The 13,640-nt window shown below is 41.2% G+C and overlaps 1 protein-coding gene across 5 annotated transcripts in view; it reads right to left on the bottom strand.

Annotated features, from left to right (window-relative positions):
* The window catches only part of MEAK7 (MTOR associated protein MEAK7), a 240,542-nt gene that overhangs the window by 161,935 nt on the left and 64,967 nt on the right, over positions 1-13,640 (bottom strand). For 2 of the 5 annotated variants that reach the window (XM_085636837.1, XM_085636839.1), the window contains exon 2: positions 10,041-10,080. In XM_085636837.1, the coding sequence (XP_085492963.1) occupies positions 10,041-10,080 (40 nt within the window). Of the gene's footprint in view, positions 1-2,794; positions 2,899-10,040; positions 10,081-13,640 lie in introns of those variants that run through there. The other 3 variants (XM_085636841.1, XM_085636840.1, XM_085636842.1) reach the window with 2 other exon arrangements.

Here is a 13,640-nt window from a genome sequence, read left to right on the forward strand (position 1 = left end):
AAGCTACCTTGGCTTGTTCTGTGGGAAAGCACGAGGCCTTGCACATAAAGTGCAACTGGCATTGGCTAATAAATACAGCGAATTTGGCAGAGTCCCCAAAAAACCTTTCAGGGGGAGCTAAGGGTATGGTTTGGGGCGTTGACACCTGTATCTCTGGGGTGGAGGCAGCGCTCGAACCTGGTCTACCTCCTTCACTCTCCACCCTCCGGTCTCTTTGTAGGGAATCTACCCTGGTTGCTAAAGACTGAGTCTCCACCTGGAGATAACCGATCATATGCGCCAGGTCCGCTAAAGATACCTGGCTCAGTTCCATGGCGCCTGGGCAGAAGATATTGTTTATAACTTTTTTGGCTTTGCGTTCTGTCAGAGTCCTAGGACGGTGAAGTATCTCACCTGTGTTTCTGCAGAGGCGCCCAGGAACTGATAACTATGTCCACAACTTCCCTCAACCACCACCTAAGCATATCAGACTCTATACTACGGAGGTGATTAGGGGAAGAAGGGAAACAAAACAAGGGAAGAAACAAAAGGGGATGAACGTCTTGCACAGTCTCTGTCCTCAATCTCTTCACGGTAAGGTAGCTAAAAGAAAGGAGTGGTTAGCTAACAAGGGAGATGACTTATTCTATCTAACCCTCCCAAGGCAGTGCTGTACCTTATTTCTCCCTTCTTCTGGTTCATGTATAGCGAACATGTAAAAGGGGGCACCCAGGAGGCTGTAAGAACAAGGAGAGCACACTAAATATATATACCTAGCATGGAGAGAGATAGTAGTTATAGCTACTTATATTCAAGCTCACCATGAGTCCCTCCCCACTAGCGTATAGCACTGCAAGTGTAAAATCTGGATTTCAGGAAGCCACAGACGAGGTAAAAAGGGCTAGCAGCAGTTGAAGCAGCACAGGTACAGACGGGAAGAAAAACAAAGGAAAAGAGCGACCTTCAATTGTTACCGGAGTTCAGAGGCTTCTTGATGTCGTCTGCTGTCCGGTGTACTCACAGTTGTGTCGCGTAGAGGGAACAGGGAACTCTGTAGAGGGAGGCTTAAAGACACACTGCGGCGAAACCAAGGGCTCAGGCTGAGGGTTCCGGAGTCCCAAGATTGAGTGGCAAGGATTCAAGAGACAAAGGCAAGCGGCGTTCAAATTACAGGGCCCAGGGACAGTGGAAACCGTCCGGGAAGTGAAACGTTGAGTCTACAGCCCGACCCACCGGCGGGACGCTGGGTCAGCCACAAGCTAACCACAGATCCGATCGGCAGGCAGAAGAAATGTCTCGCGCCACAACACCGTAGCGGAATCCCTCCCTCTCTGCTAATGCCGCCGGGCAGCCCTACCAAGTCAGGGATGACAAGGACAGCGGTGAGGTCCAACGGCGGTCGCAGACAAAGCGGGCAGGAAGAGAAACGGGACACGAAATCCAAGCAAAGTACGGGAGAGCTTCGAAAAACGGGGTTTCAGGATTTAGTACGCAAAGCGCTTCTTCCGGGGGAAGCCAGGCTCTTATTCCTGCCTGACTCCTCCGCGCATGCGTGTTCTCTAGGCGCCATCTTTGGGTTGGCGCGGCGACAGTCCTGACAGTTTGTCAGCTAATTCTAAGGGGGTGGTGGAGAGGTCATCATCAAAATGAAGATTAAAATCACCCAAAACTGTAAAATTAGGGGAAGCACTGGCTAGATTTGCTCCCACATCCGGTAGGACCTTCTTAAAAAGTACCAGTGGGCCTGGAGGTCGATAGACCAGAATCCCTGAAAAAGTGTATGTAGGCGATAGATCAATCACAAAAGACATACTTTCACAATCGGGCACAGGATTTGCAGTGGTTCTACACGCAAAGATATCCTTATGGATTATGGCCAAGCCGCCTCTGCGACCTATATTGCGGTCAAGCCTTTGAATGACATAGTTAGGGGGCAGAGACTGGCCAATATTAAAGTTTGTGTCTTTGTTAAGCCAAGTCTTGGTTAAAAATAAAACATCAGGATTTCTCTCTTCAAGATATGACCCAGGATCATAGGGTTTCCTTCTGTCATTATTTTCAATTGTGCTTGTTTATACTTGGACGCGTTTTGGAATACAACCTTTTATTTTTATTAATAGCCCTGATGAAGTTCTTATGGAACGAAATGCGTTGGCTGATGTCCAAAACTTTGATTATTGTGAAGAATAAAAGAAACTTTATGGACTTATTTAAGTGATTCTGACTTCTTCTCTGGTGCACCCTCTACAACGGAAATAGCATGTGTGTGACCTCAGGCTGCTGGATAAATAAACAAAATGATCAGAGCTGGAAAGAGGGCAAGTACTTTCCTTGTGGAAGCATACAATTCCGGCTCGATCAAAACATGCACTCCTGGCTCCCAACATGTGGGCGGAGCCAAAGTCCCTCTATAGTAATGCCCACATAATTGACTGGAAACAGAGCTTTGCTGTCAGGCCAGATCAGAAAAAAGTAATTAATCACATTACTTCTAGATCTTATAAAACAAAAACAGACTTAAAACACTATATACTTCCTTTTAATGTGTGAGACAAATGCTCCTCCATGTTCACTGCTCTCCCCTACTATAACAAAAGCATGCAAACATAAATTAACAAAAATATGCTAAGAGCAAAAGGACGTGAAGAGGGTATAAAACAAATGTATCTATTAAAATACTTTATGGCAAAGCAAAATACTCTTGCTCACAACAAAGTCCGAAATAGAAGGCACGTACAAGAGATACAAACAGAAGTAAGCAGGGATTTGCTAAAATGGCAACTGAAAATTATTCTGTGCAGATCACATAGCATACCCTTTTTAAGTCCAGTATTTTACATCATCAGTGTTTTTCCATAAATAGCAGGTATGGTGCAAATGAAAGTGGCTTTGCTCATCTAAAACCTATGCACAGGATTGCTGTATGTGATAAAAAATAAATGCTTTAGCACAAAATAATCAGGAAAAATCATGTTGATAAACCTAGACATTAATAAAATTACAGATAGAGGATACAAATACATCATTATAGCCAAAATAATTCACATTTTCTGAAGCAGTGACAGTACTCTTATTAATCCATCAAGTAGATTATTAGAAAGGTACACAGATTGTTTTAAAGTAACTCATGAATCATACATTTATATAAAATCATTTTGCTCCCTCTTAATGTGTCAAAGTTCTGCATCACAGCGATGTATTTAAAATACATGTTCCAGGAGAGACAGTTTTATTGAATCATTTTAGCCACAGTAGGCATTTGGGAGGTTTTTGAGCTTTCCATAAGCCTATGATCACAGATCTAGCAATTGCTACAGCTGTGAACCAACATATGTGTGTCCATTTAGATTAATTCCACAAGAGGCTAAAATTGCCCATTAATACAGAGGGAGCCTCAGCTGTAATATATAGACCTAGGCAAGTGTTTGCATAAATCACCTTGTGCCAATAATTTTGGAGTATTGGGCAGGACCATAACATATGAGTCCAGTCTCCAAAACCTTCTGTTTACATTTTTGAAGATATGCATGGGAATAACTAGTTAAGCATTGTGCACAAAACCATATTTTTCTAAAATGTGCACCCCATACTGCTTTCAGACTCCGATCACAGTCTTCATTCTAAATCATGGGGTTATTTTTCATGCCTTTTTCCTTTGCCCAGTTCTTTAAGATATTCTCCATAAAAGGGTCAGATTTATCTTTTAACCTTTCACACGTATTTTGGCACAAACCTCCTATATCGGGGGCTTTCCGCAAAGATAGTTCCTACTGGTGCCCCAGAACCTTTAATTTCACAAGAATAAAAGTTGCAAAAGGTGCTACACATCTGCCAGCATATAAAGAGGAACTATCCTGTGCGTGCGCATATTATGAAGCCAACATATTCCCAAAAGTTAACTCTTCACTACTGAACCAGTCCCAATTTTTCCCAGGTCAAGCTTCTCCTAATGATTTATCTCGCTGGGAGGGGCAGATTTGTACGGATTACACCAAATGGCTATCTCGATAGGCACAAGTAGAGTAAGTAGCTGTCTTAGTGTTACCAGACACCCCGGCGCCCAGCTTCACTTGACTTTAAGCCAAACGTCTACAGGGCAAGATACTATGGTTTGAACAAAATACTTTTGACTAGGGGCACAATGGCCAGGCTGCCATGTGGGTCAGCAAGAGCATAGTCTTTGGGAATGTTTGAACGGGTGTGTATGAATAAGATATATGTGCATGGGTGACGGAGAGCCTGTGTCGTATGCACAGGACATACCTTTCACCATATGTGGCACCGTTACGTGGATAACACAAACATACTGCCATTTTTTTTTTAATGGGAGACATTTATAGCGCCGAAAAATGTTCATAATATTAAAAAAAATTCTGCACTTGAAATTTCACACACTTGAAATAATTGCTGCATTTTTCAGTTATGCATAGGGCACCGTGTCGACCAGCTATGGGAGCAAGATGCCTACTTTGTGTAACGGCGACACTTTGAAATGAAGCTGAAGAGTTAACTTTGCGTTTATATGGATTTGATAAAACTTATTTAAATTTTCTCCCATCTTCACGTGTCACATTTACAAACACCAGGCATCTTGCTCCCTGTGGCCTGTAGACACCGTGCAATATTTAGAACAGACGAATTCAGGAATCTGTTTAAATGGGAAGAATTTAAAGTGATAAAACATGCTTCATAAAACATTAAGAAGTAATTGGCTTAATTGAAAGCGGAGAAAGACATTAAGGATTAATGTTTTATATAAATATTTTATTTCACTTTAACTATCTCTCATTTAAAAAATGACAATTTTTTAGTTATAAATCTGACACCGTGTCTACTGACCACATGGAGCAAGAAGCCTACTGCGTGTGAATGCAACACTTTGAAATGGAAGAAAATTAAAATGAAGAGTTAACTTAATCATTAGGTAGCTCTTTATTTTAATTTTCTCCCGTTCAAAAGCATTCAGAAACATCATGTTGTTCTCAAGCTCCAATATTGATTTGACAATTACTTTTATTTAGGAGTTAAATACCTCAGTGCTTCAGTTGCCCCAGCCTGGGTCATACATTTGACTGAGCACTGCTCATTATCAGGTCCTGCTATCTGCAGCCTGAGGATAATATAAAATAAACAAAAACGTCCCTTCACTTTAAAAGGTTAATGAGACCCTGTGCTGATTTGAAAATGAACTCAAGGCAACGAGGTACTCAGAAGTAGTCTGTGAGCTCATGATTGACTGGTGGGAGACACCTGGCAAAGGCAACATGGGCTGGAAATGTGGATAAAAATAATAGATTGTAACTACTCCATTGGTCTTTCTTCCCACTCCCTTTCTCAACTACTTCAGCCTGCCCCAAAGGCTCAAGGTGGAACCCTGAACAGTTTGCGCTGGTACAGTGAAGCAGCTACCTGGGTCTAGGTTAGATGACAGACGCCTGGAACATAGAAGAGCTTGGGCTGCAACCAGTTAACTGGGCTGCGAAAGCTTCCAAAAATCAGACCCAGTTTTGAATACTACTGCTCAGTTAACATTTTTGAGCATCTACGTAGCAATGGCCAGGACTCAATCGGTTCCCTCTGCGTTGCAAGGGCCCCTTATGTGCTCCAATAAGCTCTGATGGCAGCTTTGAGCCAAATTTTGATGGTGGCATGAAGTTGGATCCTCCTAAGATGTCCATCAGCAAGGGTCAATGGCCATGTAGGAGGAAAAGAAAGTGGCAGCGCAGTTATAGGATTATTGTGGGTAAAGATGATGGACTATAGTTCACTATTCACAGATACCTTGAAAATGAAGCTGGCTGCCCGAGCTACACAGCTTTCGATCATACTTTTGGCCTTCATCTTATTAAATGGTTGCCAGCAATGCCATATGGTTCCATCTTGTTTGGACTACACACAGTTAATATATACGATGCGGAACGTCTGAATACTCCGTGTCAAATGCAGAAAATAAATGTTTAAGTCAGAAATGTGCTTGCTTAGGTTAACTCCTACATTTGCCCTAACGTTCTGACTTCGCATGTATTTCAGGAGTCCCGGTGTCAAGCTTCAAATGTTGAAAGACTGCAGTAGTCACATGCTCAAGTACAATGACACCCAAAAGTGTAATGGATGTACCTTTCCACATGCATATGTACAATACTAAAGTTCTATGACAATTGATAAGTTTTTTTACTTTATTCTCTAGGGAGTAAAAACTTCTAACCTGCAAGAATTTCTTCACTTACACACCCAATGAATATGGGTCTTGAGGATGGTAGCTTGCCATCCTCACCCTGAAATGCATTTACATTTGTACTTGACTAGGAGAAAAACTAAATGCAAACGCTTGGAGTACAGCAATGTACTTGTGACCCGTCTTCAATTTCTAGAGTTATATTTAATCAACAACATCCATAAAGCCTCTCCTAGGATTAGACGTCTATCCACAAAAAGCTTACCGTCCTAGCAGAATGTTTGAGCAAATGACATTTGAAGTACTCTGTTACACTTTTACCAGTCCTTTCTCTCTCTCTCATAAGCGAGCAATATGGGGTGAAGGTAAGCATATTTTTTAGAAAGCAAAAGAGCTAGTGGTCCATTAGCTTTGGCTCCTTCTTTCAAACCAGAGGTTCTTTATTGCAGCCCACAGCAATTAAGCATATGGGAAGTTTCGATTACTACTTTTGAAAATGTAGTCACCCTAAATACAGCCTGAATTCCGGTCAGCTCTCTTATCTTCCTGGGCTAGGCCGAGAACTGAACATTTGCCCAGACTGCATGATTCTATTAGCATACATCTTGCTGTGTTCTGTGATAAACCATTAAGTCAGTCAACATCTTTAATTTGGCCTAAAAGAGCAAGATAAATACAAAATATATAAAAGCAAGAAAAAAATACAAGGCATATAAAAGAAAAGAAAATCCCACTGAATAGATTACAATAAAACCAGGATAAAATAAGTTAAAACATTAGGTACACAGCACCATTACGGGGACACCTTATTCCTGTCTTAACCTCCACATAGACATTAAATACAGACCGCAAAGACAAGGGACTAGCTTGTCTTACTTCGGAGTATTTTAAGGGCAATGCTGTCATTCCTCAGGTCCAAATTACGAAAAAGTGGCAAAATCCACTTCTGCCTTGGACCATAAGCTGGACAAAATAGACCAGATGGCACCTGGACCTGTCCTCTTTTTACCATCCAGAGAATTCAGAGGCTTGGTATGTTGGGCTGTGCTGTTGCTCACTCTTACTCCCTGCTCCAGCCATGCCACATCTGCATGCTGGATTGCAGAAAAAGAAACATATTCTGTATTTTCTTTTTTTTAGCATCATCCTCGCAAAATGAAAAACGATCTTCTTGACTGCAAGTAAAGGGTACACCTCAATTCTTATCTATAGGAGGGAGAGACTGGACAGAATGTAGTGGATCAACAGTATAAATCTTGCAAAAAATGGTTTGAACATTTGGTCCATGGATAGCCTGACTGACTTATCCCCTGCGGGATAGGTTTGATACATTAAACCATATGCCTGTAAATGGTGGTAAATCTATCACTGATTAGAAATAACGGCCAAACACCAAGATTTGATCTTAAGAGACATCTGCCCTATGTGCATATTAAAAAATGTAAATAAGATCTTGACCAATAGAAACAAAATTCTTCAAGCTACATTTAGGAAAGTTCTCTGTGATATAATTAAACCAAGGTAAGTTGATGTGGTGGAGAAATACTAAAAACAATTTTTAACCAAAATGCAACTAAGAATAAGTTTCTTGGAGCAAATGCTGTGGGGGTTGGACTGAACAACCTACACTATCTTCCCCATACCTGGATGCTATCAACAAACTGAGAGAAAACAACCTGAGGGGAAGGGAGGCTATTCTGGTAGCATACAGCTCAGAAACTACATTTATAAGGCACTGAAGAACATGAATAACCCAACCAGTTTATCCTCCTCTCACTCCCCCATTCCTAAATGAATGTGCAGCATTATGCCCCGGAAAGGTACTTACAAAACATTTTGCAATGGAGACTCAAACGCTCCAAAAAATATTAAGGGATTTCACAGCACATCATAAGTTAAAAAAAAGACAGTAAAAACACACAAAAGGAGAGAGCAATTAAATAAAGCATGCCACATTCAGAAACAGAAGCAGTAGGTAGTACTTCACAGCGCTGGACGTCATGTAAAGGATTCTGATCTTCAGGCTAATACTTCTTGATCCAGATTGCCGAAAGTAACTCTAGCTAAAGGGCGGGGTGCTTCCACGGGTGGAATATTGTAGGAACAAAAATTGGCGTAGATAATATAAAAGTGGTGCCATCGTCAAGATATGTTGCTAATATTAGATCATTTCTAAAGCCCTAAGGTTTCTTCTGCAGAATTAGGTCCACCTGTCATTGTGTACAGATTCGTGTACACTGTACAGTACATAATTGTTGACAATTCTGACCAAGTGTGAAACTTCTGATGTTAATTTCTCAATTAAGTTTGGCCTCTTTAGATCTCGCCTACAGTGTGTCACTTTTACATCGCAGGTAGTATACATCGAGAGTCATTACATTACAGGCATGTTTTGCTTCATTTACCTTGGGAGTCACTAATAACAGATAGGCATTTTAAAGAAATGTAAATGTACTTAACCTTTTCCTACATAATGCATAAATATACTTCAATACGTCGCCCAATATTGCCGGTGTTGCCAACAAGCTAGTGCAGTCAAAATCCACAGAGCTAGTGGTCACAATGCTGCACAAAAAACAGCTTGATGCTTTGAGCCAGAAATATGTACAGAATAGGGAACAATCAGTTTTGGTGTGTCTTCAACTGGTTGTTCTCATTATTAACAGTAGACTGGCGGTATAGCGTTTCGGGCAAACAATCAGTGGAAGCTCCTCCACTACGGCAGATCAGCATTACCCCTTTCTCCTCCACCCCCTCGCCAGCGGCCTCAACATTTGAAAAATAAAACAACAATAAAACGTGTTCATTATGGTTTTATTTTTCCTTTCCTGACGCAGCTTGCGGGAAGGGCATTCACGGGAGCAGTCACAGGAGGAGTGGTGGCACTGCTCTCAGTGCCAATGACGGTTTGGCCAGCTGTCTCGGGACAGCCAAACCGTCATGCGCACATACATCTCTCCAACCCGAGCTGCATTGCAGGGGAGAATAAAAGACGTAGGCTCCCAGTCCGCTTTAGAGCAGAAAACAAGCCCGCTCAGGCCAAACCAACTATTTCTCTCATGCATGAGAGAAGCCCTGGGATTGGCCGCAGGGGAGTCTGGGAGCCTCTGCAGAAAGGAGAAGAGCTGTGATCAGCGAGAAGGTATGTTTTTTTTTTTTGTCATTCCTCCCCACCTTAAACCCCTCCCCCACCCCTCTAACGTGACAGCAGCAGCAACTGCAAACAACAGACCTTTGTCAAAACTAAAATTATTCTGTAATTCTGAGATTAGAAATAGACAAATTGCAGGGTGCTGGTAAAATAACATTGAAAAAGACTGATATTAATTGCTTTCACAGAAGATTCATAATGATTCAATGTGTAACTGATCCATAACAGAACACAGCAAGCTAATTGCATCATTAATCTCAGATTGTGTTTCACAAATGATTTTTTCGTACATCACTAACAATCAAAATTGATCTTTTAACAGTTCACTCCTGAATTATATGTCTTTATCTCTTTTAAGTATAGCAACAAATTCACTTGAATGCATATAATTGACGAGGGAAAAAAACTGATGAAGCTATACTCTATACAGTCTTAAGCTGTGATATTGGACTGAGGAAACAGAGTAGTAAGGGTTTGACACAGGGCTCTGGAAATTACTAGTATGATGTATATCATGTTAAAAAGTGTGTTAAGTATGACCAAAGTGGGTTGAGATTATGTTTCACAAATCTTTGCCAGAAGGCTCCGCCCACTTAATAGTGGATCAAACTAGTGATCATAATTGACATTGGTCCAAAGCATCATGTACGTTTTCTCTCCCATATGTCGTGTGCTTATGAAGTTGCATGAAAGAAATACTCAAATGTTAACATAAAATCGGAAGAAAATACTTGCAATTACATCCAGGTGTAGCTGCGATGATTTGAGGAGATTTCTGAAAAAGAAGTGGAAATACTAATTATGAGGAGAAAGACTAATCCATAAGATTTACAATAAAATTTGCAATTCGGTCTATGACAAAATGTAACACGATCAGAGAAACATTGGGAACCACGTTCATCACAGTTCATATGATTTTAATCAGACTCAAGATGTACGCTTAGATCCTCACCATTCGATCCCAGCGGAAATTGGCTTTCGAGAGATGTAGTGTATTTCAACTCCACTCTACGTAGGATTGGAGTCCAATTCCTACCTCAGATGTTATTGGTAACTTTGTATGTGCCGAAGTAAGTGGTTCTCCATTACCATGACATTTTTGGTGGAAATGTTGTACATGTTTGATATGCAAAAGTCTTTAACAAGTATAATGGTGTTGCCAACATAACTGTCCATAAATGGACTTTTTACAATATACATCCTATATTCTATTTTACAAATTATGAAAGCATGAATTGTATACACTTTCTGCATGGAACGAAGCTTTTGTATTTAGTCAGCCACACCATCATCTGATTGGCTTTCAAAGAGCTGTACATTGGATTGTCTTTTAAGGATCTGGCGTTTTTATTAGTGATTTTTAAATTTCATCCCAGTTTGACTTTGCAGCATATCATCCGTCAGATGCAAGTGTCAATGTTTGTTGATAACATTGGTGATGTTTCTTTAATCCAAGTTGTAATACCATCTTCATGTCAAGCTTTATTTTGGTAGAAATGCCATAAAAGCACTTACAGATAAAAACAAGTGTCAATAGAAATATTCAGATTATAATAGACAATCTAAAATCTTTATCAATTTTTTATACATAATTCGTAACAGTCACATAAATTGATTAGTTCAAAGGGCGGTAAATGAAGTAAAGTCAATAAGGCTGATTTAGTACAGTACATACAACTGTGCTACCTTAGATCTCTGCGGAGCTACAGGTTTTTGTCCAACTCTCCAAACTGACATTAAATATCGGGAGAGTATGAAAGCCATCAATTGGCCAGAGTCAGATTTCATCATTCTCAGGGCCACCTTCTGTTTTCTTGCACCCAGATTGCAGCACACAGATAATATCCAGGTCTTACTACTGTTCTGATTGGCCAGGCAGAAAAATAGAACATGCTTAAGCGTTTCTCTGGGATTGTCACAAGATGGACACTGGCAATGCTTCACCCTGGTGCCACGCGCCTATCTAGAAGTAAAGGAGTGGATGGGCAAACACCCATAGCAGAACTGCAAAAACAGCCTCTTGCCTGTTACAGGCTCCATCCCATCCATAAATTGCTCTCTAAGAAAAGGAAGGCATCAGTTAGAGAACTAAGCTTTGCCTGGGAATATATCGATTCAACCTTGAGTTGCTAATAGTTGGACTTAATGAGCATATTAGAAACTGCCCTAGCCTTTTCTGAATTGCTCCTAAGACTCTTGCACCAATCTGTGCGAGGGTCGCTTTTACATATCTCAGCCAGGGTATGTTACATGAACCAGGAATATGCAATATTTCTTCTAAACCAGGCCGATAGGATCAATATTTATGGGTGGCTCAGATTCTTTTCCAAATGAGGATGGGTCTTAATCCTATCTTCTCGGAAATGGGTCTAACCCCAAGGTGTAGAGGGTGTAGTCTGGGGGGGGGGGGGGGGGGGGGGGGGGAGGTGTCGAGGGGTACTGATAAGCAACCCAGTTAGCCGGGGCATAAATCGATTTTCAGCTATTAGTAGTGAATTCACATCCCTATGTCCCCATAATTCTGTGCCATATAGAGCAGAACCAAGGGCCTGATGATTCAAGATCTGGATGGACGGTGAGAAAGGACGAAACTGAGAACTTTAGGACATTTTTTACGATTCCTTCATATACTTGTTCCAGTTTGAGCCTGTGCTGGGTTACATGGGTGAGCCAGTCTAGCTGTTCCATAAGTGTAATCCCGAATAGTCAAAAGTGTGTACATGCTCCAGAGGGATCTCATTAGAGCAGGATTGTGTCTAGTTAAATGACAAGGGTTCAGGACCATGAACCTAGTTTTCCCTACATTAATCTCCAACCCTTTGCCTACAGAAGCATTCACAACAGTCCAATACTCTCTGGAGGCCCATTGGTGATTTGGAAAAAAGTGGGGTATCATCAGTAAACATGAGATCAGGAACACTCATGTTTGCCAGGCTCGGGCATTATTGCCACGTTGCTCCAGAAATGGACCTAGACCATCAATATATACAGTGAACAGGGTGGGTGCAAGTACACAACCCTGCCGGACACCTCTATTGACAGGAATTGGATTGGTTAATTCATCCATTAGGACGCATCTAACCTGCACAACATTTTTTCATGGAGTCTAATCATAACATTCAGCAGGTACATGGAACCCCACCATTTACAAAAGCACCTGCTAGAAAGAGGATCTCGGAACCAGATCAAATGCTGAGCCCAAGTTCACAAAGACAACATAAAGATGGCTACTAACTAATGTAACAGTTTTCCAAAACAATAACTGAAACACTTGGTCAATAGTGCTTGTGTGTTCTCGGAAGCCTGCTTGCAAAAAAGTCAGAATTTTATTTGTAGATGACCACTCTTGGGGTCGGTCTAGGACTGTCCTACTAAACAATGTTTGGGAGCTATCTATAAGGCTTATGGGTATGTAGTTGATTGGTATGTAAAGGAACCCTTTTTGAAGATGGCAATGATTTCAGGCCCAGCCCAAGTTGAAAAAATGGGAGCCCCTCTCAACATGGCATTAAAGATCAGTGCAAAGTAGGAACTCCCAATGTCACTTTCATCCATGAACAAGTCCCCAGGGACCTTATCTAGCCCTGGAGCTTTGCCAGGGAGGAGTCTCTTGATGGCCATTCTAACTTCAATGGATGTTTTAGCCGAGACCTAATTTTGAACAACTGGATCAATAAGCCTATGCGTCATCAACATGGAACGGGAGAGCTGGGCCACTCTACCTTCACAGAGGAGCCAACCAGCTGATAACCTTGCCTGATCATGTGGTTATTCTCCAAGTCTCCAGGCAGGGAATATAGACTAGAAAAATGAGCAACCCAATCACTTGCTTAGGTTTTATTCTCTTTTTTAAAACATTTTTTAATGGAATCCATAGCAGCATCAATACATAATACATTACAAAACACATATATCAGGACATCCACCATTGCACATTATAAGCCCCCATCCGAACCTACGCCTCCGACACAAATTAACATAAGATATACACTATATTGTACATAATAAAGCAATTAATTACCCCACCATATAATCCCTCACCACCCCCCAAATCAATAACCCTAATTTCCTTTTTCTCTATCCTTTGACGGCATATAAACTATATTCCATATTGTATACATTTAGAAACCCAGCCTGCCACATCTCAAAAGGTGGGCCTCTTTCTGTAGCCACAATGAAGCAATTGTCAGCCGAGCAACCGCCGTGGCCATAAAAATTAAATAACGGTGTATATATAATAACTGTCTCCGACGGAGCTCCTCCCCAATACCAAGCAACATCATAGATTGAGAAAGTTTAACACAATCCCTGGTTATTTCTGATAAATAGCTCTCT

This window comes from Triturus cristatus, chromosome 12 (genome assembly GCF_964204655.1).
Source record: "Triturus cristatus chromosome 12, aTriCri1.1, whole genome shotgun sequence".
NCBI lineage: Eukaryota > Metazoa > Chordata > Amphibia > Caudata > Salamandridae > Triturus > Triturus cristatus.